The sequence below is a fragment of the Gymnodraco acuticeps genome, unplaced genomic scaffold, assembly GCF_902827175.1.
Source record: "Gymnodraco acuticeps unplaced genomic scaffold, fGymAcu1.1, whole genome shotgun sequence".
Lineage (NCBI taxonomy): Eukaryota > Metazoa > Chordata > Actinopteri > Perciformes > Bathydraconidae > Gymnodraco > Gymnodraco acuticeps.
The window spans coordinates 2,257,672-2,284,016 of record NW_022989800.1 but is presented as its reverse complement, the minus strand read 5'-3'; the positions used below and the strand labels follow the sequence as shown (position 1 = coordinate 2,284,016).

The 26,345-nt window shown below is 41.7% G+C and overlaps 2 protein-coding genes across 6 annotated transcripts; one reads left to right on the top strand and one right to left on the bottom strand.

Moving 5' to 3' along the window:
- Window positions 1-761: 761 nt before the first annotated feature.
- Window positions 762-12,102, bottom strand: mocos (molybdenum cofactor sulfurase). 2 transcript variants are annotated; one of them, XM_034225414.1, is made up of 15 exons: window positions 11,726-12,102; window positions 11,560-11,649; window positions 11,408-11,474; window positions 10,673-11,317; window positions 10,501-10,577; window positions 10,179-10,378; window positions 9,953-10,069; window positions 9,498-9,878; window positions 9,241-9,403; window positions 9,021-9,108; window positions 8,540-8,664; window positions 1,563-1,659; window positions 1,271-1,412; window positions 1,068-1,172; window positions 762-974 (listed from the first exon to the last, which is right to left on the bottom strand). In XM_034225414.1, exons 1-15 carry the CDS (start codon window positions 11,835-11,837, stop codon window positions 873-875), a joined length of 2,511 nt encoding a protein of 836 aa, XP_034081305.1. In that variant the 5' UTR covers window positions 11,838-12,102; the 3' UTR covers window positions 762-872. The 2 variants fall into 2 exon arrangements, 1 of the variants encoding a protein (XP_034081305.1); XR_004569909.1 differs by lacking the exon at window positions 762-974 and adding an exon at window positions 2,460-2,481 and having other exon boundaries at window positions 1,077-1,172.
- On the top strand, window positions 11,690-25,540 carry zgc:110045 (uncharacterized protein LOC664755 homolog). 4 transcript variants are annotated; one of them, XM_034225438.1, is made up of 14 exons: window positions 11,690-12,008; window positions 12,160-12,291; window positions 17,509-17,621; window positions 17,799-17,822; window positions 17,940-17,972; window positions 18,050-18,166; window positions 18,548-18,679; window positions 19,107-19,235; window positions 20,298-20,387; window positions 20,974-21,015; window positions 21,427-21,502; window positions 22,383-22,435; window positions 23,753-23,922; window positions 24,250-25,540. In XM_034225438.1, the coding sequence occupies exons 3-14, from the start codon at window positions 17,544-17,546 to the stop codon at window positions 24,590-24,592; spliced, it is 1,287 nt and encodes a 428-aa protein (XP_034081329.1). In that variant the 5' UTR covers window positions 11,690-12,008; window positions 12,160-12,291; window positions 17,509-17,543; the 3' UTR covers window positions 24,593-25,540. The 4 variants fall into 4 exon arrangements, with proteins under 4 accessions (XP_034081329.1, XP_034081338.1, XP_034081348.1 ...); XM_034225447.1 differs by lacking the exon at window positions 12,160-12,291; XM_034225457.1 differs by lacking the exons at window positions 11,690-12,008; window positions 12,160-12,291 and adding an exon at window positions 14,063-14,683 and having other exon boundaries at window positions 25,181-25,540.
- The last annotated feature ends 805 nt before the right edge of the window (window positions 25,541-26,345 follow it).

Here is a 26,345-nt window from a genome sequence, read left to right as displayed (position 1 = left end):
AGCAATATAATCCCGCACAGGAATAAACTGTCTCTGAGTTTAATGTGAGCAGCGATTATTGCATCGAGTCCGACATGTTTTGGCTCGAATAACAGTACACTTATGATGTTTGTCATGTCTAGGAAACTAATAGTGAAAGTGTATTCTTTATGTTAGTTTTGTCATGTCCCTTTGCCCTGTGCTTTATGTTTATTCCCTTAATTAATCATCCCTCTCATTTCAGGCCTCCACGCTCCCCGCCCCCTTCTGTCTCCTGCGTCCTTGATTGTTTTCCCCGCCCTGATTGTTTCCACCTGTGTCCCCTTTACCTGTGTATATATTGTGGTAGCTTCCTCCTGTTCATTGTCAGTTCGTTGTCTTACTATGACCCACGTTCCTGATTACCTCACGGACTTCCCACGGATCTACCTCATTGATCACTTGCTAGTTTTCCTCGAAAGAGTATATTTGTTTTCCTTGTTTTGATTACTGTGCTAAATTCCAGTAAAGTCTTTATTTTTTGAGAACACTATCTGAGTCGTGCAATTGAGTTCATGCCTCAGAGTCTCTCCTTGACAATGTTATCATCCACTTAATACTTCACATCTTCTTTATTGCATGTATTTAAAAAACTTTATATTAAAAAAATATCCAGAAAACGAATTTCACTTCCCATTAAAACAGACTTGTATAGAAACTAATCTGAATGCTCTGGTGTGAAAAGGACACTTGAGAGGGGAAAAGCCACCAGAGCTGCACAGACAAATAAAGAGAGCAGCATCAATAGAAACTCCCCACAGTGTTTGACAGGTGATTTTTATTACGTGATGAGCAGACGTACTGATTAGGACAAAAGATGTCGGAAAAATAGATTAAAAACAAGTTGGAAATGACTACTTCAAGGACTGTGTCTGTATCAGGGAACCAGCAGAGAGGATGCCTGTTTCAGTGGAGCCCTCTGGTAGCTGATGGGTCAGGTACACACCAAAAGTGACCTACAAATATATAAAAACACAACTCATTCATCTTTTCATGCACATTTTAACTTCATATAGCACCCGAATGAGCAGTAACTATTTTTGGCTGACCTTCCCGTTGCGATAGGCAGACAAAGACATGAGCGGCTCTTTTGTTCTGCCCCCAGTCTCCTGGTCTACGCCAATCATCTGGCACCTTCCACACTGACCTGTGACCTTTGGGTTCATCACAAAGAGGAGGACGTGATTTTTTAGAGCAATCTGCCTTTAATTAATTTGAAGATTTCCTCATGTATCTGGAAGTGTTAGCTCACCATGAATCTAGTGTTGCCAATAATCAAGTGTGGCCAATTATCCTCCTCAAATGGTTCTACTCCAGCGATGACTAAATTGGCTCGGAAGCGGCTAATGACATTCTGTGTGTCAAGAAGCTGATCGCCCTCGGAGTCGTCCTGCCTGAGAAAGGGAGTGTGGGAAATTACATGTTATTTAGCGTCGCTCTGAAAATGATCCACTGTAATGTAAATGTAAGGTGTAGACGGATCCTGATTCTTTTTTTCTCTACAGAGCATTGCTTATTTTGAATAACAAATCCTGTGTTCCAACCTGCTGCTCATTACTTTCTGAATGAGCTCCACACTGGCACGGTTGATCATGAGATACTGAGCTTCATTCACCAGGGAGAGGGAGGTGGTGGTGGCAGCTAGAAAGGAAAGAGTTTATATTACTCCAGTGATTTGTTCAATCCGAGGAAAACATTTTGATCTCTGGTTTGCAGCATGCATCTTCACTGTGGAACAAAACTGAGCTTCTGCTGTACTACAGAGGGAGAAACAAGTGCAACTCTTTTTGTAGATATCAAAGGAGCTCTATTATACTTCAAACCGGAGAGATGTGATGTAAGAATTACATATTTATTGTTTACACGTCATATGAATGAAATGATTGCCACGATAATACAACAGGAGAATGTAATGGTGTTTGGCGATTAGGCCCCGGTTTGCAGGATAATCATTCAGGAGGGAAAGAACCGCTCCGATGAAATCCCCGGGGTCTAGACACTGGTGGTGGTGATGAGTAGGTGAGACCGGTCTGAAGGAGGAAGGTTTAGCTTTGTCCTGAAGGAGACGGGAGGCGAGAGGGGTGGAGGCGGGTTGCGTGTGATCATCTGCAATGACAACTGACAGGGAGGAAGAGCAGGCATTTAAGGAATTTAGCATGTGCAGCGATTGGCTGCTGAGGGGTGACGCCCTCGTATTTAATGAGGGGGGAAGGGAGCCATAGAGTGACGTGTAAGTGACTCGTGTTAGGTCTTCCTTATTGAACTTGTTTACACGTCATATGAATGAAATGATTGCCACGATAATACAACAGGAGAATGTAATGGTGTTTGGTGATTAGGCCCCGGTTTGCAGGATAATCATTCAGGAGGGAAATAACCGCTCCGATGAAATCCCCAAAACCAGTGAAGTATGAAATACTGAGATGAACTGAGTCGCTTACCTTGTGGGGTGACTGTGGTGATCTGGGAATAAAAGATAATAGATTAACATATGTAAGCGGCATTGAGCCGGAATCACTGCCGGAGCTTACGGGTCATGCTGAGACTCTGACTGCCGAAATCAGTGCCGGTCTTATCTGAAAACGACCTGCGGGTCGCCTGCCTGGCTAGCAGGGCTTGACTACGCCGCCCGAAGGTCGAACGGTTTTGTTTTGTAACTGACACCGAAGTGTACGGTGGCCCAACGTCCACGACACCGAAGTGTACGGTAGCCCGAAGCTACGACACCGAAGTGTACGGTGGCCCTCAGCCACGCCTGACTTTGCAGGATATATATATATATATATATATATATATATATATATGTTTTTCTTTTTCTTCTTTACTCTTTTTCTCTTTATTTATTTTTTTTCTTTGTTTTGTAACTGACACCGAAATGTACGGTGGCCCGAAGCCACGACACGGAAGTGTACGGTGGCCCGAGTCCACGCCTGACTTCGCAGGACATATCTTTTTCTTTTCCTTCTTTACTCTTTCTTTATTTCCTTTGTTTTGTAACTGACACCGAAGTGTACGGTGGCCCAAGGTCCACGACACCGAAGTGTACGGTGGCCCGAGTCCACGCCTGACTTCGCAGGACATATCTTTTTATTTTCCTTCTTTACTCTTTCTTTATTTCCTTTGTTTTGTAACTGACACCGAAGTGTACGGTGGCCCAACGTCCACGACACCAAAGTGTACGGTGGCCCAACGTCCACGACACCGAAGTGTACGGTGGCCCGAAGCCACGACACCGAAGTGTACGGTGGCCCGAAGCCACGACACCGAAGTGTACGGTGGTCCGAGTCCACGCCTGACTTCGCAGGATATACATTTTACACTGACACATTTGAGCAAGGGCCTGGGATTTGGATACCTGCGTGCAGGAGATGAAGCCCGTTACAGGTAGGTGCAGCGTGAGACGAGACATTGTTCCCTGTGGGCGGGGGCCCACGGACTAGGACAGGAATGCAGTTTGAAATCCGATACCATGATGAGACATGTATACGTGTTATGAACCACCACCAGTTATATGCATAGATACCGTAGTTAGGGTTTGAGAGATCTTTGGGAAGCCCGTACGGCGCTGATGTCCGGACGAATGAAGGTTGTGAAGGCAGAGGAGGACCACCGTCCTAGTTGTTGTAGGGATGAGGTAGAGAGACCTTGATTAGCAGCAGAGGTGGCTGCACCTATCCTGAAGGAATGCCCCGGGTACGATATGGGCGATAGGCCGGATTTAATGAGAACTTGCTTGAGGGCCTGCGAACCACTCTCCCTGGAAGAAACCCCCAAAACCCATGGATGGGCGGCATCCGTGAAGAACCTCATTGAGTCAGAGGCCATCGAAAAAGAAAGTAACTCCGTTCCAGTGGGCGAGCAGGAGGGACCAGAACCGTAGGTCTGAGCGGCAGCCTTCGTCTAAGAAAACGCAGTCATGGAGGTTGTCGACCGCTGATGCTGCGTCCAGGAGGCGGGAGATGAACGAGCGCCCCTGGGGGATGACGTGCATGGCGAAGTTGAGGTGTCCGAGAAGGGAGAGCAACTGTTGTTTTGTGATAACTTGTTGCTCGCAGAATGACTTGGTGATGTCCCGGATGCGCTGCAATTTGTCGGAGGGGAGAGACGCCTTCATGTCTATGTAGTCGAGGATGATGCCTAAGAACTCTAAGCGTGTGTCGGGACCTAACGTTTTCTATTTGGAGAGAGGGACACCTCACTCCTGAAGCAGTGTTTAAGCTTGGCCAGTGAGATCCCTGAGCTGTCCTGTGGCGGGTCTATGGGGAGGAAGTCGTCCGGTAGGTGAAGGACGGAGGGGATTCTGACGATGTTCAGCAGGATCCAATAGAGCGCTTCCGAGAAGGAATTGAAGATGCGGGGGCTGCTTCTGCACCGGAAGGTCAGGCGAACGGCGAAAATAGAGTTTGGACTCCCACTTAATACCAAACAAATTCCACTGAGACGGATGAATGGGGATGATTTGAAGGCATCGGTAATGTCCGCTTTGGAGAGCCGAGCTCCGTGCCCTGTGAACTTGATCATCTTTATTGCATTATCCACTGAGGCATGGTGAAGGGAGAACTGATCTGGAGGGATGATGCTATTGACGCTGCAGAATGGGCCGGAGCAGGGAGCGGACAGATCGAAAATCAGCCTTTTATTTACGTGTGGCTATTCCGATGGGATTTGAACGGAACACTGAGAAGGGGGAGGATCTAAAAGGACAGATTATATATCCTTTGAGAAGTTCTTTGTCGATGAGCTGAGAAACTATGTTGGGTTCTTTAGCGGCTGACTGTAAGTTTCTTGCTACGAAAGTCACTGTGGGAGATGGGAGGACCCCTACCCTGAAGCCTTGGGAGAGCCCTGACAGGAGATGGTCAACAAACACGGAATCTGGGTGAGTAGATAGCGCAGCTGCTAGCTGAGGGATGTTATGGGAGTGGAGGGATGATATTCCAGAATGTTTTTATTTTTATTTTATTTATTTTTTATGTTTCTGGCGCAGAGCCACTGTGACGGCCCGTCCACACGGTGGCGTGCGTTACAGCTTCCAAACGCTTCTGCCCATTCACTTTGAATGGGGTGACATCACTTTTAGCAGAACTGTATTTTGGGAAGCGACGTGGAGCGTTTGCTGGCGTTGCTCGCTTCAAAAAGTTGAGCAATGTTCAACTTTTGGCGCCTCGGCGGAAGCGTCAGCCAATGAAATCCCGTTTATGCAAATCTGCCAGTACAAGCGCTAGCTAATCAGACCGTGTGTATGCTGGGAGAGACTACGCAGGTAATTCCTCATATTCCAAAAATGTGAGGGAAAATTCATTATAGTGGTAGTGAATCACCCGGTGCTGTATGATCAGTCTCTGTTCATCTACCGGGATACAAACCAGAGGAGCGAGGCATGGAGGGAGGTGGCAGAGACAGTGGTAGGTAGGTTTTCGCCTGTTGGGGAATTATTATTTTTTTTTTTCCAGTTTACTTCGTTTTAACATTGCTATTGCTTTGTATGTCAGGGGCAAGAGATTCATGTGATTGTTTGTTGCTGCTGTGCGGACCAGTAGCGTAAGCAGAAATGTACTTTAGGGTGGGCCTGTAAAAATATAGGGTGGGCCAGATTTTTCTTCTGCGCATCAGAAACTAACCACAATCCCGCCGGCACCGGTGACAGATTACTTTTAGAATACTTCCCTCTTCTTTTTATCTTTTCTTTTTATCTTTTCTTTTTCTTCTTTTTTCTTTCCTCTTCTATCTTTTCTTTCTTCTTTCTCTTTAGAATACTTTCTTTTCCATAACAGATGGGTATGTTTTGGTGAACGGGAGACACGTATTTTACTGTTTTAATGGCTTATGAAGAGCACGAACACTACATTTTAGTGTCATTCTGGACAGCTCTCTCATCTGCACCGCACATAAAAAGAAAAACTCACCCAGACTGCATTCTTTGTACTGTCTTAAAACCTTTCCTTGGAATAGTTTATGCATTGTAAGGTGTCCTTGGGTGCTTTGAAAGGCGCCCCTAAATAGAATGCATTATCATTATTATTTATTATCTGAAACGATATAATAACTTTTAAAACTTTTCCCAGTTACTTGCCCCATGCATTCGGCAGCAGCAGGCCATTCAGTTAGATTTGATCCCGTTCTAAATGTCATCATTTCGTCAATAAATAAATGCTACATAAACGTTATCTTCCACGTTTTATCTAAACATCTCCGTTTCTACCTTCCAATATGTTTTGAAAGAGAACTCTCTCTCGCTCTCATCTGCGTGCGGGGCGGGGCCTCACGGACACGCTGCATATCTCGCTCACAGATAGCTGCAGCGCTGTGCACACGGTTCTGCCGGTAATGAATATTACATATTGTGAGGAAACTTTCCACCAATAATTCCAATAAGTATTCACTTCAGGTTTACGAAAGTAACTGCACTCAGATTACTCGTTTTCAAATGTAACACCAGCTGAATATACTGATTTTTTGTTTTCTGATTACGTAACACCGTTACATGTATTCCGTTACAACCCAACCCTGTGTAAGGGTGAGTGCAAACATTTTCGTTAAAACTAGTACCTGAGTGCAACGGAAGTTGAAGCTCCTGTGGCGGAGTCTTCCAGAGCCTGGAGGCGAGCATCGATAGCTATCATGGAGCTAGCCAGGAATTGCAGGGAGCCGGCCGCGCTACTCTCCATAAGGGGTGTGACACTCCCTGCCTGGCGAGCCTGAGAAGGGGTGGATTTTTGGAGGGCTCGACTTCCTGCCCTTTTTTTACCTCCGCGGCTGCGGCCTCGTCCTCGCCCTGCTCTCTGGGGAGCTGACTGGAGCTGCTGCCCCGGACTGGGGAGCTACGCTGGAGACCTGGTCCGAGAGCTCTCGGAGCTGAGAGAGAGTGAGGCATGTGGGAAAGCCCTGCTGCAGGAGCCGGGCGATGAGGAAGTCTTCCTCTGTTGATAAGCCGCTGTGGGGAGCCAAACCGGGATCGGAGACTTCCAGAGAAGGTTCGTGTTCCGAATTGTCCGAGTTGGACATCTTGAGCTAGTTGTTTCTTACGGTTTTTCTCACGAGAAGGAGTATTGTAGTACTACCATTGCGTGTGATCATCTGCAATGACAACTGACAGGGTGGAAGAGCAGGCATTTAAGGAATTTAGCATGTGCAGCGATTGGCTGCTGAGGGGTGACGCCCTCGTATTTAATGAGGGGGGAAGGGAGCCATAGAGTGACGTGTAAGTGACTCGTGTTAGGTCTTCCTTATTGAACTTGCACTAAAGCTTTCATTTGTGGGTATGTAATCCAAAGGTTTCTCTCCCACACATTCCCCTCTGAAACGCCTCCATTGGACTCCTTTGTTTACTTCCGTAACATCATGACATCACTACGTAACCCTCAAACTTCTATTGGTTAGCGCTTCAAAAAATTGTACGAATAGGCTAAGGGCCAGGGCATCACTTAAAGGTTGACCAATCACAAGAGAGCCGGCCAGCTAACCAATCAGAGCAGACTGGGCTCTGGTTTCAGACAGAGGGTGAAAAGAGGTGCTGCAGTATGAGAAAAATAAAGAGCTTTTTGAAGATTAAAGCATGGAAACATGTCCCAGTAGAGACACTAAATATAATTATGAACCTGCAAATGAGTATAATAGGGCTCCTTTAATCAAAAGGGTGCACTCACAATTCAACATGCGTGAATCTAAACTTGAATCAGGCTCATTGATGCCTCATTGTCAGCAGAAGTTTAATAAGCTTTTAGATATTATGGGAGGACAAAAGAGACGGTGTATTTGTAATAAGGATTGCTACTCAGAATGCAAATAGTTGCATCATGTCTTGTGTGGGTCCTGAGGGATATATATATATCAATTACTAAGTTATGATTTTTGATGTTTTAATAATGTTCATCACTTTAATGCTGCAGATGGTGAAAGTGGAGCTCATTTTATTACCTTATATACTGCTGGAAATCTAAATCTATAACAATTACATTATAATAAATACATTGACCTAGTATTATGTGAGCTCTATTTTATTTTCACACTGTATTGTAGACAGTAAAATGTATTATAATGTATACATCCATTTAAATTATGTATTAACAAATAAACAGAGTCTGTAAGATCACTTGTGTTGCAAAATAAATGTAAAGGAGTAAAAAGTACAATATTTGCCACAGAAATGCAGTGGAGTAGAAGTATAAAGTAGATGGATATTGAAACACTAAAATATGAGTAAATCAATAAATGGTACTTTAGTGTATTTACGTTTTGACTTTCTACCACTGTATATGTGTATATCATTAAATCAGCCAATCTTAGCCTGAATGGCACATTTCCTTTTACATAATACACTGGTTCTATTAAAAGAGCAACTTGCAAAAGGAGAAAAAGAGGACATTTCCAAGTGACCATCAGAAGGGAATGCAAGGTCGCAGCCTAAGCCAGGCAGTTATAACAGGATATGTGACCTTGGACTGCTCATGTACAGCATAACAGATGAATCCACAATACAGAAATAAGACTGGCAGAGCAGGTAAGATGCTTATATAGGTACCTCCAATAGGTTTCTTCTTCATGTCTCGGGTAAAATCAGGACTTTGTCTTATCAGGCGGCATGGCTGCCCAAGGAAGTCTGAGAGCCATGATGCAGCCTCATCCCCACAGTCGACAGTCTCCACCCTGGAGGAAGGTGGAGGATTATGATCTGGAGGCCCCGAGGGAAATCTACAAAGTTTTATGCCGCTCACTATCTGATGCTACATTTAATCCAAAAAACAGTGGAGGAAAATTAGATCTTTTCAAACTTGTCATACGGGCATCTGAGTAAATCAATATAATCTCTTGTTCATTGTTTTTCCATTAAAAGTAGTAAATAACTGGAATTTCATATGAAAGACAAAGCAGGGGACCTTATAATGCCATAGCAAGAACAATGTAGCGAGATAATTAACTGATACAGTGAAAGATATGAGTGATATGTGTCACAGTATTTCCTGCAGCAGCTGCTTTCACATGTTTGAACACCGCCAGCTCACCTGTCACCACAAACTTTACTCTGACACACCCGGTAGTTTGTGTGCGTTTGAGTGTTGTTCTCCAGGGGAACCAAAATGGTATCCATCCCTGCAGGTCATATGAAAAACAAACATTAATACTTTAACAAAGGGAATTTATCATAGGAAATCCGAATGATTGATACTTCCTATGTCTAAAAGTGGTGTTTATTTTTAGTCAGCTGCAGACACACTGCTTGACCTGATGCCTGCAGGAGCAGTTTGTTTGAGGGCAGGTGGACTTCGGGGCGAATGAGGCATAAACGCCGCTCCCTCTTCTGGCTCAGACACACGCCGTTTCCATTCACCACCATCCAGCTTCTGTCATAGCGTAAACCCAGCGGTCCTACCGGCCAGTCTTGGACCTGCATGAAGAAAAGCACAGAGTCTAAGCAAAAAGAAATAGGAAAGAAGGGGACAGAAACATATTTTAAAAAGACAGAAATGTTTGGTTCTAACCTCAAAGGCCCCACAGGATTTAATAGGATATATGTAGATGTTGGTAAGAGTATAAGCCCCCCCCTGGCTGTTTGAGTCTCGGTGTCCAAATCCCCTCAGTGCTTCTGTACTCTTCTCCTTCCCATCTACTTTACATATTTCTCCATTCGTTATTCTGATTGGAATATCTTCATTCACGCCGTGGGATGCTGCTGTGGCCGCTTTTAGCTTCTCTAGTCTCACTTGGTCCACTGTGACTGGTTTCTCTACAAAGCACTCAGAGACAAAGTTCAGGAACTTTTGACAGTCTTCAAATGTCGACATGTAGCCAAAGGACACGCGTACAGATCCGGTCGGCTGGCCCTCCACTAGGTCGAGGTTGTCTCCGCAGACGTGGCCGGCCTTGAGGAGAGAAAAGACAATGTTTTATTCTACCTACACACACTTTGAAATGTTTCCTTTTTCTTGACTCTCACCTGCAGGTTTCTCTTTATCTGCTCATTGCTAATCCCGAGGAAGGACTGACAGGCCCCGGTGTTGCAGAAGCAACCTGTTCGCACATGGATATTGTACAGACTGGCCATTCTGTCCACCTGAGGGCAACGGAGCAACTGTGTTAATATTCAGCAGCGCTGCCTACGCATAAATATGCAATAATTGAACTGTTGTGAAATAGAACAAAATCCTATTTATTGAATGCACCTGAGAATACCCAATTATCTGTCCATGAGAATCCTTGAGGTTGAAGTTTAGGATTGCGCCCTGTGTGCTTGGACTCTCAAACTGGCCTTCGGCGTATATCTGAGCCACTGGTCGCCCGTTGCCATGGCAAACACTTGAGAGCAGCATGTAAGTGTAGCGTGCCAAGCCAAACGTGTGCTGTTGAATGTTGTGCATTCCCCCTGGAGACAAAAAGGGAAGAACACAGGGAAGCTTGATGTTAACCTTAAGCAGATCATGAATACATTGCATATGTATTATAATTCTGCTATTAAAATATGTTTTAAGTTTTTCCATACAGCACCTGTGATTCTGTCAAGAGCTTCAAATCCATGATTGACAGCAATAATGTCCAAGAAAGAGACAGTCCCGTCTTCAAACCTTTATCGTCGAAAAAGTAAACAGTGCATTTTAAAATAAGGTTGCAGCAGCTTCAAAGGATATCCAAGATTTAGCAGGCTTGTACAGTACTTTACCTGTCAGAAATGTTTGCAGCTGGCACATAATAATCTTCCCCAGAAAGGTAAGCTGCTGCTGTGCCTCCTCCAAAATAAGTCTTTTTTAGTATGCCTGCTGCGTTGTTACGGACAATAAGGGCCCCAAGACCTGTGGGGAAGCCAAACATCTTATAGAAGGAGATGGGAATGAAATCAGCAGGGCACTCCTGTAGATTTAGAGGGGAGCAGCTGACATGAGATGCAGCATCGAGCAGCACAAACCAGCGTCCTTGGTGGTCACATGCTGGGTAAAGGCGTTTCGTCTGGATGCCTCTCACATGGCTGAGGGGATACTTCCTCCCAGAGAAGTTGCTCTGCGCTGGGTAGCAGAAAAGATGTGCCGTCTGGCAAATAACATCTTCACCTTGAGCCTCATCCTTTGCCCTGTTTTCCACTTCCTGAGGGGAGACAGGCAGGGCAACTGCTCCCTGGGCAGAAGTCAGTCCTCTCATGCCTACTACAGAGGTGTGGCTGTCAGTAAAATAGCAGAAGAGACTCCCAGCCTCGCTCTCAGACTGCGGACTCCAGGGAAAGCTCTCAGCAACTAATTTGAGTGCGGCTGTACATCCAGAAGTGAAAATCACAGAGTACTCCTCAGGGGTGGTGTTAAAATGCTGCAATATCCTGTAAAAACACCAAAACATTTATGTACACCTATTTCATCCAGAAAAGCTTTTCAAAGGGGCCCTGATAAAAATATGTATTAGGTTTTACCTGTATCTGACGCTCTCCACTGTGTCATGTGTCAATCTACTGCTGGGGTGATGGCTGTGGGGGTTTCCTATTTGAACATATACAAATAAATGTTTTTAGTTTTTAGAAAAAGATAAACAGTTGATGGGATTTATTAATGTGACTTCTCTCACCATACACATTCCTTGAAATGTCCTGGAAGTAGTCCCTGACCAGAGACTCTGGGTACAGTGTAGTTGCTGCATGATCCAGATATGTTATCCCTGTTTGAATGAGTAGAGCAGCCATGTAAATATAGAGACGAGTAGCCTGTCACTGCGGCTTGTGAACAGCCATTACCTTTAGTGCGTTTGAACTCCTTCTCAATCACGTCTTGGAAGTTTTCCCCATAACCGTAGTGACTCCAACACCGCTTAAAAGTGTTAAAAGTGCAAAGTTTTTGGAAATCCATCGAGCTCTTTTCGGTTAGAGAGCTACAGAGAAAACCGCGGGGCTGTTGTGGTTTCAGGCGTTTCGACAGACGCTACTGCTTTACTCATTGACATGTTTCAAAGTCCGGTGAACTGCTGAGCTTCATAGTCCTCATGCTTACCGGCTCGAGGCTAACGTTACTTACTTTCTGGTAGGTACAGCCATGTTAACACGTGAGACGAATACGTTACTGTTTACTTTTTGTGGAGGTCAGCACAGCTGGTAAGACTTCTGTAACAACTGGTTTGCTATCATGTGACTGAACGTTTTTTTTTTTACTCTCTTCCCCCTTCAACTTTTAGCTTTATTTTTAGATAGCTATTAGCATGTTGCTCAATATTAGCTAACATTTGCTTAATATGGAGTGCAATGCAAACAGCAGCTAACTTGGCAGAACACCAGTGAAGGATAATAAGAAAGCCATTTACAGTTCAGTGAGTATTCAACTTCATTCTAATGTATGTTAAATAATGAACATTATAGGCTATGCCTATAGGTATTATAAAAAATGACTGTAGCCTTTACACATATGCTTGTATTTGGGTAAATGCGGGGTCCAACACACATGTTACCAATAAAGCCTTCTGTGATAACTTACAGTATACATTACATATATACACATCAAAACAGATGTAGAAAAGAAACAAATATATAGACAGGATACATAGAAAAGCAAACAAATAGGCCTACACTACATTTTTTTTTAAAAATATGGTTTTAAGTTTGATAAAAATAGCCCTGCTATGCATTACTTTACAGTAGGGTTTACTAAGTTTGTTTTGCAAAATATTTGAAAAGAATAAGTATCTTCTTAGTTTGTTTCTCTTATGTAATAATACCTTACATACACAGGCAGGATGCTGCAGGGTTTCCACCATTCACCATTCATACAATATGATAAAGACAGATTTTTCTACGCCAAAAAAAGTCTATTAACGTTGTTAACAATACTGTAATTTTCACAAGTAGTAATGTATCAGATTTGAAGTGGGTCATGTCAGTCCATCAGGCTTGAAAAGGTTGTGTTTAGTTCAAATGATAAAGAAAGAATTATTTAAATATTATATTGATCTTTTATCCGTGTATTCAAGGTACCCTCCCCCCTCTTTTTTTTAAGGGTAAACTTTTATTGATATTCAGTATTTAAACCATATCCTTAACTTAAACCCAAGTCCCAAATCCTCATTGCACTAAAGGAAGATGCACATGAAGCAATCACCTTGTTAAACGTTGATGTTATTCCATTGTAATGATTACTTAATCTCAGGTTATTAGACCTGCAGTGTTATTAAAGCTAATGACGAACCATGTATTTTATATGAATGTTTCAGTTAGATACAATAATTTCAGCTATAACTTGCATTTCTCTTCATTTTTCATACTTTATGTTTCATAATTTTTCTACGCTGCTTTCAGTAATTGCAACTGATTACACCACCAACAAGTCTCAGAAATCACTTCACAGTAATCGCATTACATATAATCCCAGACTCTTTAATCTCATTGCCACGCAAAGGTATATGAAGGAGGAGGACATTAGTCACAAGTAATTGGCATGAAATGCCTGATCATCCCATGGTCTCTAAAAGGATAGCAATAGCTGTCACATACTTGGCCAGACAACATGCCCTTGACAGCTTTCACAGCTTTGTTGTGGTTATGATTATGTTTGTAGTTTGAAAACAGAAAGACATATGGTTGTTCACGTTTTATCAGACTTATTCTGGACTTTGATTGACCTTTACTTAACCCCACATTTCCAAAAAGTCCCTTTAAAAGAGAAGAATGGCAACGACCTTTGCTATAAGATTATCTTCATCTTTGTGTTCTCATAAGGACATTCAATCCGTTTAATAACAGGGATACCATTTTGAAATTGTATTGAAATCCCAGTTGAGAAGTAAATGTGCCTGCTTAGATGTCTGATAGATGGCCATGAGGCTCACAGCAGTCATCATTGTCCCCGTGCAACGCAGTGAGTAGTAATTAAATCTGCCACTTATGCTTCACTGATTAATTTCCTTCACAATTTTGAAGCTCAGCTGAATACATTTTTTCTTTGCAGAAGGGTTGTATTGTATCCAGTATGGCCTCATTACAAGGGCAGAAGGGCTTGGTGTGGGGGAGGGCAGAGGCAGTGAGGGGGGAGAAGCACCCCATGAAGACATTGTGCTTAACATCACTAAATACCTCAAACGCCACATTGTCCTTCCCAGCCCTCAATTAGTTGGGGTCCTTGTACAAAGCACCGATTTCATACAGGAAGATTTATTTTTAGAGAAGATCCGGCCCTGTGCATGCGGGAAGCTCACTGAAAATCGAATGAAGAACACAGCAGTCATACAGAGTTGTTAGTCTCAGAGCAACATCGGTTAACAAAGCTTCTCTTCAGTGACTCCATGTGTGTTTTTGATGCCTGCAAAAGGCTAGACCTCTCCAGTTTTTTGTTGTGTGAGCTGTAACTGTAGCCTGCCCTATCTGTGCTGGACAGTGTCCAGCCGAAGAGCCTCTTTGCCCTGCCCTCAGGCCTCGCAGCTTGTGGATCTCCGTGCGGAGGAACGCCTCTTTGGTGCCTGTGACAAGGAGAATTAGGCAAGAGATGCGGGTTCACTTGCCCTGCGTAGGGGCTTATCTTGGGCTAAGCTGAGGGACTAATAGCAAAGCCAGCCTCCGCTCCAGCCGGTCTGAGGGCAGAGGGAACCATCTGTCCAGTCTGTGGATAGCTGACAACAAAGGGACAAACATTGAACACGGACTACAAACTAAAAGGCTGTTCATTTAGGAGATTCCAGAAATACAGAAAAGGAGCAAATATTTGTATAAAAGGTCAGTACTTATTTTTTCATTACAGGCCTCTTGCTGAGCCACAACTGCCAGGGTCAGACTCCTCACAGCTCAGATTCAACCGCCAACAATGTTGCAGACTGCAGTAATGTTGGGGTTTAGCCAGACACAAAGTTGATGTTTAACTTTTTATTTAGCCGGCCTTTTTGGTTCTAGTTCACTAAAGGGAGTGTCTGCCTTCATTTTAATGCACCCCTCCTGACTCCCATTAGTTAATTTGTGCTGGTTGTTTTCCACTCTGCTGTGTCTAAAAGCACGTTGTTGCCCTCTTAACTTCAGAGATAGTTTGGGCTACAATGAATGTTCACATTAATGCAGGCATGAATCTCTGATAGTGAAACCTTTGTGTTGAGGGATGATTGCCATGCTGGATGGCCCCATGTTTACGGTCTGATATTTGATGGTTATAAATAAATATTTAATGTAGATACTTAATAAGTGATTTGAAATAATTTCCTTTTGATAAAGACAAATAATTTAACACATATTGTTTCAAAATGTTTTGAACATTATACCAATGTTCTCTATTAAAGGGCTTTTCACCCTAAACGGTAGCACTATTGTATGTAATAATCTTTTAAAATACAATGATCTTTTCATTACAATTTTCAGAATGTGAAACATGGCTTTGTTTTAGCCTCACATTTTCAATACATTTTCTTATTAAACCTCTCAAGTAATCCACTTACACATTGTTCTCTATTTCCCTCAAGGATTAATGCCCTGTTGTTTTTTCATTGTCTGAAGCACATTTCTGCTTGTCAGTGCTCCAGGATGATTCCTGTAGATTATCTGTTTTATCATGTATACTCTGAGGGTGCTGTTGTGCACCAGTGTTTTGTTCGGAAGTCTTGAGTGGGCGCTGACGTGCTAGAGGTGACAGAAATGGGTCAAAAGGGTCTTAGCATTAACTAAACAAATCCCAGCCTATAGGATTAGACAGAGATGTGTGCTGTTTATTTGATGTATTCACTGTAACTTTGTAATGATACAGAGAGAGAAGAATAGCTGTGTGTCTTGATGACAACCTCCACTTGTAAGTCCTTTAGCTCAGTCGGGTATTATAAATACTAGAAGCTGCTAGAACAATATCTTGTTGTAAATGTGTTTCTGCTTCTGAAAAATTCAGTGTGATTTATTTCCTGATTTGGTCACATTCCAATTCAGCCAGTTGTTTAGCAATACTTGAGTGAAACCCACACTTATTTTGGTCATTTTTTTGGTGTGAAATGGCAACAGAGATATCTGTATTTCTTGGTTTCTGTGAATATCTAAGCAGGGTATGTTGGATAGTTTGATGTTTTGGGGAAGCACTCATTATGAGAGTTGGATGAGAATATTGATACCAGCTTCATATCTGTCTATTAAATCTGAAGCTACAGCCATTAGCCGTTTAGCTTAGCTTAGCATAAAGGCTGGATACAGGGGATAAAGCAAGCCTGGCTTTGTCCAAATGTATCAAAATCCAGCCCCTGTTAAGGTAATTTGTTAACAGATTATATCAGGTGTATATCATCTTCACAGGGATTAAGTAAAGTGCGAGAAAAATATTACATGTTATCCTCTTTTTTATGTTTTTGTAGGTATTTCTGTTGTAGTTTGACAGCATAAAGAAAGCTGTTTACAGTCTTTATTCTAAAGTAAGCTAACTTGCTACAGATCTAGCATACAGACAATGGAGCAATATCTTCTAATGTGCTGTAACTGGGACAAATCATGCTTACTCGCAAGAAACATGCTGCCTTTTCCCCGCCCTTTATCTAAGAAAGTAAATCCACTTTTGCAATACACCAATAGCTAGGTGAAGTCTCTCCGCTCACTCTTTTAAATTAAATTGTGTACAATGTCTCCCAACTGTGGCTTGTACAAAGCCTGGTGTCAAAATAAATCTGCTGAAAGCATTTCTCAGAACCACAATGGTGTAATAAACAAGGTGACATTTGCACTTCTTAGACGTGAAGTCTTCTCACTGTCTGTTATTGTGCAATAAGCTGCCCTTCCTACACTGCATCGAGACATTCTTTATTTGTTCTGCAAATACAACAAATTGGATACGCGGCTACAACAGAGCCGACATTGTGTGGTGTGATATTAAGAGACAGTCACACTCACATCTCCTGGTCCTTTGTATCGTATCTTATCCAAGAGACTCTCACAACTTGTGTTTAGCCGGAACTAAAGAACCAGTCCCATGTGAAGATTGCACCTGATAGGACTATCTTCAACCGTTCACAACAACACGGTCAGCTGACAACAATGATCCACAACTCTTCAGAGAACATCAGCCCCTTGATCAATTTCAGCCTTTTAGCTGCATTACAATAACTGTTCCAACTTTTCTGGCTACTTTACACTCCAAATAGATAAGGTAATGAGCCATGACAGTTTCAAATTGAGGCCTGTTTTATCTGCTGCAGACTGATTTAACAACGATGATGCAGCTTATGCACAGTTAATGAAAGCTTTCACATTGGCTGTGTCTGGTCACTCTTTCCCAGAAAAAATCCCGTTGAGCACAGGCAATGATACATTTCTCGCCAATGGGGCTGTAATTCTGTACATAGAAGAAGAACTGGGTAGTTATCATGAGCAGTGATGATGAACACAATGACTTAACAGACAGAGAAGGCAAGACATGTATTACAACGTAAAGTTAATCAGTCCTCTTCACACAGTTTGACTTTGTAATAAAACTCCAATGTTGTAGATTGCCTCTTTATTTAACAGATAATTTACTGAATCACCTGGAACACTGGAGTTAATGTTATGCTCAGGATTTGTGTTAAACCTTTCTTTCTTTATTGCAGAGAGCTTATACATTTAAGCTTGGCCAACACAGAGAATGTCTGACAAGGAGGAAATGGTTTCAGATGGGAGTCTGAATGTCACGCTGACTCTCAGGCTGCTGATGCATGGGAAGGTAACATTGACAGATGCGGAAGTAGTTAAAATAATTGACTGTATTTTTGTGGTAATAACCTAATGGTCGGGTAATAGCATGTCATTGTTGTAAAAATGATTACTTCCTGCTCTGGATGTGAAAAGCTGAGAAGGAATTGTGATTATTTGCTAAGCCTTGTAATCTTTTCCTTCACAGGAAGTTGGCAGCATAATTGGGAAGGTATATTTATTTTACAATCCATCAGCATTTATTGATTCATTCTGCTTTCTTTCCAAGTGTCTTAATTTAAAGAAACTAATCAATTGTCCTGTTTGTTATTTTCCCACATGATTCTAGAAAGGAGAAACAGTGAAGAAAATGAGAGAGGAGGTGAGCATTCACTTTAATTTAATGTGTTCTGGCATATCAATTACAACAAAATTGAAGCTGAATAATTGTGTTTCCAGAGTGGCGCTCGTATCAACATATCTGAGGGATCATCTCCTGAGAGAATAGTTACCATCACGGGGCCGACAGAGGGCATCTTCAGAGCTTTCTCCATGATCGCACAGAAGTTTGAGGAGGTACACAGAAATTAATGTGCAACAAACCCCACTGCTAGTGATGTGTGTGTGAGAGACAGAGAGGAGAGGTGGGGTGGAGCAGGCGAACAGAATTGCTTATTGACCGGTGCAGAATATTATTCCTTATATTAATGTACTTTTTTATGTTTATAAAAATATAACCTGCTCCAATACATAATTCCCATTACTACCCACTGCAACTTTTAACATATCATCAATAACATTATATTGTTTAACACAAGAGCAAGATTCTTTTAAAGCTTTTGTTTAAGTGCACTGAATGCCCTTTTTTCACAGTCTTGCAGAAAAAGGAAACTTGTCAAATCAAGCTGACGTTCTTACAGTCTGGGCTGAAAAACATATTTTTGAATTCTCCCTCAGGATATTACTGCAGCGATGACAAACAGCAACGTGACAAGCAAGCCACCTGTGACACTGCGCCTGGTTTTCCCAGGGAGCCAGTGTGGCTCCCTGATTGGCAAAGGAGGCTCCAAGATCAAGGAGATCAGAGAGGTAGGGGTTATTTTATTTATTTAATAATTTGTTATATATAGGGAAGCTGTTTCCTGCTCTCAAACGGGGACACACAATCTCCTCCCTGCTAATTTGACACCAAGTATCAAACACTCCTGTCAAACTTTTATTTTTCTCTGCCTTAAAAATGAGTGTATTTTTTGGGTTTCCGCTCATGAAAATCCCACTGATTATTCCTGTAAAGATCGGCGGAGGGTGAATACTCATTCTGAATGGACAATGTTTCTGTGCGCCTCTTCAAATATTGGAGCACACATTGCTATTTGGCTTGCAGCTGCTCCCTGCATGTCAAAATGTGTTCGGGGTAATTTGCGGGGTGCTTGAAACCGCATTTCAATTTGGGTGATGGCGAGCACTTTTCAGCAATAAATAGCTTTTGTGTCTTCTGTTGTCTGTCCATGTTAAGACCACAGGCGCTCAGGTTCAGGTGGCAGGAGACATGCTGCCGGACTCTACAGAGAGGGCTGTCACAATCTCCGGCACTCCACAGGCCATCACTCAGTGTGTAAGACACATCTGCTCTGTCATGCTGGAGGTAAGCACTGTCACACAGCAGATGATCCTCACGTCCAACAACTCTATTTTGGCGTCAAGTCTGTCACATTTGTTTACAGGGGGGTAAAAGGTATTCAGTAGCACTTTCAGGATATGTTCTGGTCCATTTACACTTTTTTACTCCTTCACGGCTTAAGCTTTGTGTTCAGGTTGTTGCAGTAAGTCATCCTCTTGAGCAACAATAATGGCAATATTTGTAAGGATGTTCAACACATTATTACTCTTTTAATATATTTATTTGACTGATATACACCTAAAACCTTGTCAAAGGAATATTTGGACTCAACACAAATATGTTGATATACTTTTTCTATTAAATCATAATTTCTGTTTTCTTTTTTTTTTAAAGGGGCCTTACTATTGAAGTCTGCTCTGATTAGTTAGCCCGGCTCTGTTGTAATTGGTCAACTACTTAGAGATGTCCCGCCCCTTACATACAATGTGTTGGAGCGCTAGCCAATAGAAGTGCGAGTGTTACATAGTGATGTCACCATGTTACAGAAGTAAACTAAGGAGTCCAATGGTAGTGTTTCCGCAAATGCTAAAATCCCCAAACTTTTGGATTTTAGCATTTGCAGACCATTTACATGCACAAAATCCTATATAACACACTACAGGACAGGGACCCCCCCCCCAAAAAAATTAATAGGGCCCCTATTAATATTTCTTTAACTACAGACGTACCCTTTTTTGGTAATCCCTGATATATATAGCATACTATCATTTGTTTATATTCTTTTTAGAAAATTGGAACTATAGCTTGAATAGATTCCTAAGTAGGAAGAATGAGTTTAGAGCATTCAATCTTTCTCTTTGTATTGTCAAAAGAAATGACCTATTTTCCAGTATTTTCACATTTGTATCATGAGTTTCTGCGGGCCAAGGTCTCATGTAACTTTCTCAGCCGATGAAAGGGGAATAAAAAGATTCAGCAGGAAGGTATAAAAGGGATATAAAATGCATCAGTGTTAGGAAGAGCTATTTTCTCCTTCCCAGCGGTGTATAAATTCTGCCTTTTTTGTTTGCAATGCTGTGTCTCCAGTCTCCACCAAAAGGAGCAACAATACCCTACCGTCCTAAGGGTATTCCTGCTGGAGCCCATGCAGTATTAGCACAGCAACACCCTGCACAAGTAAGTAGAAAGATATAACTGAGATTCTAACATTACAATTGAATGGGCTCCTTTTTACTGGGGGCTTAGACTCAGATCATTAAGCCCTCTTCACCACTAGAGGGACACATCTGTGTAATTATACAGCGATAAGCTTTTCATATTGTAATGCTGTAAGCAGTAAGATGAGGTAATGATCACATTAGAAGGTATTCGGACAAGCTGTAATGTGCCGGAGACATGAATAGCCATTTACATTAATAATTCCCCACGCAGTGTGAGACCTAAAATATGTCGTGACTTTAGCTCAGCTGACTAGTCGCTGTCCTGAATTTGGCACAGCCTGCTCTGACCTATCAGACATCTGTTGATGTTATTGGATTTCTGGCCATGGTGAAACAGGGGGAAAAACAGCAGATGACATTTAGATGAAATCCCATCAAATCCATTCCATACACATTAGAGCTATGGAAAAGAGGAAGAGAATGGATTTTCAGAATTGCACTCAGAGATTGCCCTGGCGACAAATTCACATTTCACATGGCATGTGCGAACATGTCTATACCTCCCAGTTATATAACCCCATCTCCTTTCCTATTCCTTTCAGGCCTTTGCATTTCCAGGGCAGTATGCTTTTGCGCATCAAGATGTAAGTATGCTCATTTGAGTGAGTGACACCCGCCCTTATGACCTTCCCTCTGCCAAATCCTTCCAAGCCACCACTTTGCCCTCTGTGTTCCCTACTCTGCAAAGATGAATCTTCAGTAACCCTGATCTGTTGACATTACTAATACTAACACATTGTAGCAGCATGCATCGATTGAAATGAAAGTGAAGATCTTAAAGAGTTCATGATCAGTGATAGCTTTGTAGATGTGACTGTATTTTTGCAAATGACTGCCATGAAAAGCCAGCATGCTTTCTGAATGAAATGAATCTCTTCACACTGACACTATCTGTGATGTTTGTGAACTTCAGATTGGCTCTGTATTGTAGCTGTCAGCTCCTCTGAAATAATCCAGATTGATTGGTTAGCTCTAACTTCCTTCCTACCCTGCAGTTGACCAAGCTTCACCAGTTGGCTATGCAGCATATCCCCCTCCCTTCCCTTGGGCAGAGCAACCCTACCTTCCCTGGTACGTACCCACGGCTCCCCGGGGAAGTCCATCTATCCCTCTGTCTTCACTCCTCTTCGAATCACACCATCAACACCCCCTGTCACTTCAGAGAGGAACACCAATATCTCCATTCTCTCAGAGTTTTCACACTCGCACAGGTTTCTTTTAGTAGAAGGTGGCTTAAAAGAGATGTGCATATAACAAAAACTGACCTGTTAAGCTTCGGCATCTGAATCTATTTGTACCAGATAAAACAAAATAATATTAAAAGGGATCTTTTCAAGGTTAAGCCACCATAATAGTCTATTATCAGCAATATTGAAAGTAAGTCACTGAAATATTTATTAACACTATGTGACAGACCGAATTAAATACATTAAAACAGAGTTCTCTGAGAGGTAAATGTGACAAGTTTCAGAAATATTTACAGTGGTAAATATTTAACTATTTCTCATATACTCCCCAAGAAATTCAGATCCATTTGCCCGATTTCCCCCTCCAAAAAACAAATCCTAATCTCTCGACCCCACCCTCCACCTCTGCAACATTTCTCCTCCAAATCTAACATCGTCTTCTCGGCCAAACCATCCCTGACCTCAGCCCCCCCACGTACTCATAAACTCTGTCACAACTAACTCAGGACACAACATTTCAACATTTCTGATTATATATATACTTGTTATTTTTACCAGAATGTAGCTTATCTTATTGTAGCAAAGTAAACCATAGAATGTGTGCTGAAGATGTTTATATGTGACTATCTAGAAAGATTTTCTCATATACCTAATTTAACAGTGTACCAGTGATAAACTAGATAAAGTAGGTTAACTTGTCATGCGGTGAAAATGGAAGCCATTAGTGCCATACTGTTGTTCACATCTCTTGTCCTACTTTGCAGGATATGATGCATCTGGCCTCACAAGTTCACAAGAGCTGGCAATACCTAATGATGTAAGTGTCACAGTGTTTGTGTTGTCCCCGCACCGCTAATCCTCATGATATTTACCGCATTAACACTTTCTAGGATGACAGCTTTAATTAGGCATTTTGGATACATTTACACCACAATTATCATTCTAGTATTTGTTGTGGCTAGAATATTACCAAAAATAGAAAATATTTAAACAATAATATACAGCATTCTATTAGCTATTCTACTTCAGCTTTAGATGAGGTTTCTTTATAATCTATCACCAGAATCTATAATAATCTCAGAATGACATGTGATGTTGGGTTGTATAGGTTTTATCCGAGCCTTTCACATTGATTGAGGGGTTGAAATGTTTGACACATGTGTTGATTCACATTCTTGTGGAGAGTTGGAGGACAGATATAACTCTCATATCTCAAGTCAAGTCCAACCTAATATGCCCAGATAGGGACTATTGGTATGTGCAACAGTGCAAACAGCAATAGCAAAAACACACATACTGTAGGGCAATTACATAAAACATATTATAAAAAACAACAGTTAGCTTAACATAATGGTGGCTGGCTAGTTATCATGTTATATCTGATATGTTTGTTTAATCTGTACAAAAACAAAATGTTGTGGTTTTATTGAGGTTATGGACTATTTCTTGGGCACTTGGTTTTTGTATGGATAAGGGAATAATAGACTAACATAATGATCATTTGTTTACCAATTACCCTTTGTTACCTTGAATTCTTTATTGACGAATTGGGTGAATGTTGACCAAGTTTAAAACAGCTCATGCCCTATTATCCAAGTCTCATGTATCCAGTTGTACATTTTAATGTAAAGTTGTATGCTCATTACTCCCCAAACACAGATTTTTGCTAAAAACCTTAAAATGTTACCTTCTTTAGATGCGGCACACCACTGCAAGTGTCAGATTTTAATTCAGGAGTGTAGTAAATAATAACATTTGTGCAAATAGCAAAAATGTGTTTCCCGTCTTTGTGCAGAGCTAAGCTAACTGGTTGCTAAAGTTAGCTTTGTATTTGCCTTACAGGCATGGGAGTTGTATCTATGATCTCTCTAATTCTCGGGAAAAATATCAAATGTATATTTCCCCAAATGTCAAACAAGCCTGTAGTGTTAGGATTTGCAGTATTTCAAGTCATCTTACAATAGCATTATGGTATGTTAGTAAAGTCTTCTTCTGAAATTACTTTGAGGAGATGCTGCAATCACACAGCTGTTTGGCATTTGTTTTCACATGCTGTTTTGAAATCTAATTCCTGAAAATCATAGAAACATGAACTGTTTTTCCATTAACATGTTTCCATTCTTCCCTTTTCTAGTTTATTGGCTGCATAATTGGAAGACAAGGCAGTAAGATCAATGAGATTCGCCAGGTCTCTGGAGCTCACATCAAAATTGCCAGTGCCACTGATGGCTCAGCCATGCGCCAAGTCACGATCACAGGCTCGCCGGCCAGCATCAGCGTCGCCCAGTACCTCATCAACGCCAGGTAAGAATTCAGGCAGGGTGGCCGTGCTCAGCAGGGCGTCACAACGCAGCCTGATGATAAGACAGCCAAACAGCATGCTTTTTAAGAGGGCAGAGTTATTGTGCTCAGAGTGAGGCTGGATTTGTTCCATCTCACTGCTCCGGTCTCTTGACTGCATTCAAATCCTTACTGTCTTTGCTTTTTTAACACATTCCTTCTTTGATACTCATGTTTTCTCCTTTCTCTCACCTCCCTTCTCCTTTTGTCTCATCCCATTCTCATTTTCCACCTTCTCCTCTTAACCCTTCACCATCTGAACCCCCCCCCTCCAAACGTCACATCCTGCAGCTTAGAGATGGCTAAATACACCATGCAGGCCGCTTCCTCTGCAACCCCCGTTGACCTCAACATGAGCTTCTCTCAGTCCGCTCCCTCCAATGCTGCTACCGCTATGGCCGTCCTGGCGGCAAACACCCAAGCCCCCATTAACGTTCACTCTCCCTCCACCTTACAAGCCCTCCAAAACCAACATTACGCCGTCCCCGTTTCCAGCCTGCTTGGCATGAAAACTCTCCTGGCTGTCCACCCAGCAGCCGCTTCCAGCCTAGCTCAGGGTTTATGCCCTTACACTGCAAAAATGACAACCGCCGGCATGAAAAAGTCTGACCGGCAGAAGTTCGCTCCTTATTGATGTCAGCTTTATTAGTCTAGTCAGTGTAGCTGACTGGTAAGACATAAAAAATGATGAGAAATTATTTTAAAATGACCATAGAGGCTTAAAAATAGCTTACGCCAGTGTGTGCAAGTGTTGCCAGTGTAGCACTTGTTTCACATAAATTGGAAGATTATTAAGAACAGAACTGAAAGGGTGTTTGTATTAAAACATGTCCTCATTAATTAAAACTGGCAGCAGAGGTGCATATTAACTCAGTATTATCTTGTGGACATGCATAAGAATTCATTAATGTTGGTAACTCAGGCTTATATTAGTATCCTGGAAAAATGTATTTTTTTCAAATGGATTCATGTTAAAGAGCTTTATATGAAGACTCCAGGAGAGGTATTTTACATGATGCAAATATTGACTTTTTTTTATCAGTGTCACTAGTTTACAATACTTTTGTATTAGATAATGCAAACTAGTATCATGAGTATGGTGCTTTGTTGGCAGCAGGCTGTTAAAATGTTTGTCTTGTACAGTAGAGGTCAGTGTGTTTAGTATTTTTTAAGATTTTGTTATGGTTTTATGGATTGTCAACTTAACCTTTCCTCACTATAGGCTCTCCTCAGTGCTAACAGGCTTGGGTGTTCTGTAGTAGCATTGCGCTGTTGCCGTTCTGATGGGATTATCCTAAAACCACATTGGATTCTTGTGGATTTCACTCTACACTGTAATCCTGTAGAGCGGGACTGGCATAACTCATTCATTGTTTCTGTACGCTAGTTTTGTTTCCTGTTCTTTTTTCCAAACCTAAATGACTGGAATGCTTCAATTTTCAGCATCTGAAATGGATTCTGAGCAATTATTTTAATAAATGTTTTATTCATGTATTTCTGATGTGGGTCTACCCCCAAACAATGCAGATTTGTAAAATGTGTTGATGAAATGACTTTGAAATAAATGGGAATTTTTATGAATTGGTTGCTTTCTTTTAATCATACTTCACATTTTTGTTAATCATTCACTCTTAAATACAAACATCGACTCTGTTAAATTATGCATTGTTTATTCTTGAGTAGCATTGAGCTAAATTACAGTTAAAACGCATTTTGCATTCTTTTTCTTTTGTTCAAACTAAATCTTTATGTTTGAGACTATGTATGCATGCAGTGGATGAGGTGTTTGAGTTGTTGATATGGTGTGATATTTATCTAATTTTCACATTTTGTTGTTGCAAATCATTGACATATTGTAAACAAACTGACATGAAAAGGTTACATTTCTCCCGTGTTTCTGTCTGACCTGTATAAAACCAGACACCTGGAGTAATATGACTCATAGCAAACAGATATTATTCTCCATTTTCTTATATTTCTCCAAAAAGAAATTGTGCATTTACAGCCTGGACATGTAACACATTAAACAGCAGTGAAACAGAAATATAGAAAACAATGCAGAGAGTGGTATCGGGGGCCATTAGCAGTCTGCAACACTCAGACATTTACAGGTTTTGGCAGTTATACAAACACAACCCTGCACAGACTAGTCCGTGGTATTATGGAGGCAGTTTGTTGATGGCAGAGAACACAAAGCTCCTGCCCAAACAAACTTTTCGACCTGCACTCTCTTTAAAACAGAAACAAATTTGTGCTAACCTCACTGTAAATATTCAGCACATGTTGTGGCAAATTCTCACGGGTCCTGGAAAAGAACAACTTAACCTCCAGTTGTCTGCTCAAGCATACTGCTAATGGGCAGGTAGGGCAGTGAAGTCTGTGCTGCT

What these genes read in the sequence shown, in the direction of transcription:
- mocos (XM_034225414.1), bottom strand. Translation starts at nt 11,837, where the DNA reads ATGGATTTCCAAAAACTTTGCACTTTTAACACTTTTAAGCGGTGTTGG. An exon ending in AGATAAAGAGAAACCTGCAG is followed by an intron (nt 9,879 to 9,952) that starts GTGAGAGTCAAG and finishes TCTCTCCTCAAG; the next exon opens with GCCGGCCACGTCTGCGGAGA. An exon ending in CAGAAAGTAATGAGCAGCAG is followed by an intron (nt 1,413 to 1,562) that starts GTTGGAACACAG and finishes TCCCTTTCTCAG; the next exon opens with GCAGGACGACTCCGAGGGCG.
- zgc:110045 (XM_034225447.1), top strand. Translation starts at nt 17,544, where the DNA reads ATGTCTGACAAGGAGGAAATGGTTTCAGATGGGAGTCTGAATGTCACG. An exon ending in CACAGCAACACCCTGCACAA is followed by an intron (nt 20,388 to 20,973) that starts GTAAGTAGAAAG and finishes TATTCCTTTCAG; the next exon opens with GCCTTTGCATTTCCAGGGCA. An exon ending in AGCTGGCAATACCTAATGAT is followed by an intron (nt 22,436 to 23,752) that starts GTAAGTGTCACA and finishes TCCCTTTTCTAG; the next exon opens with TTTATTGGCTGCATAATTGG.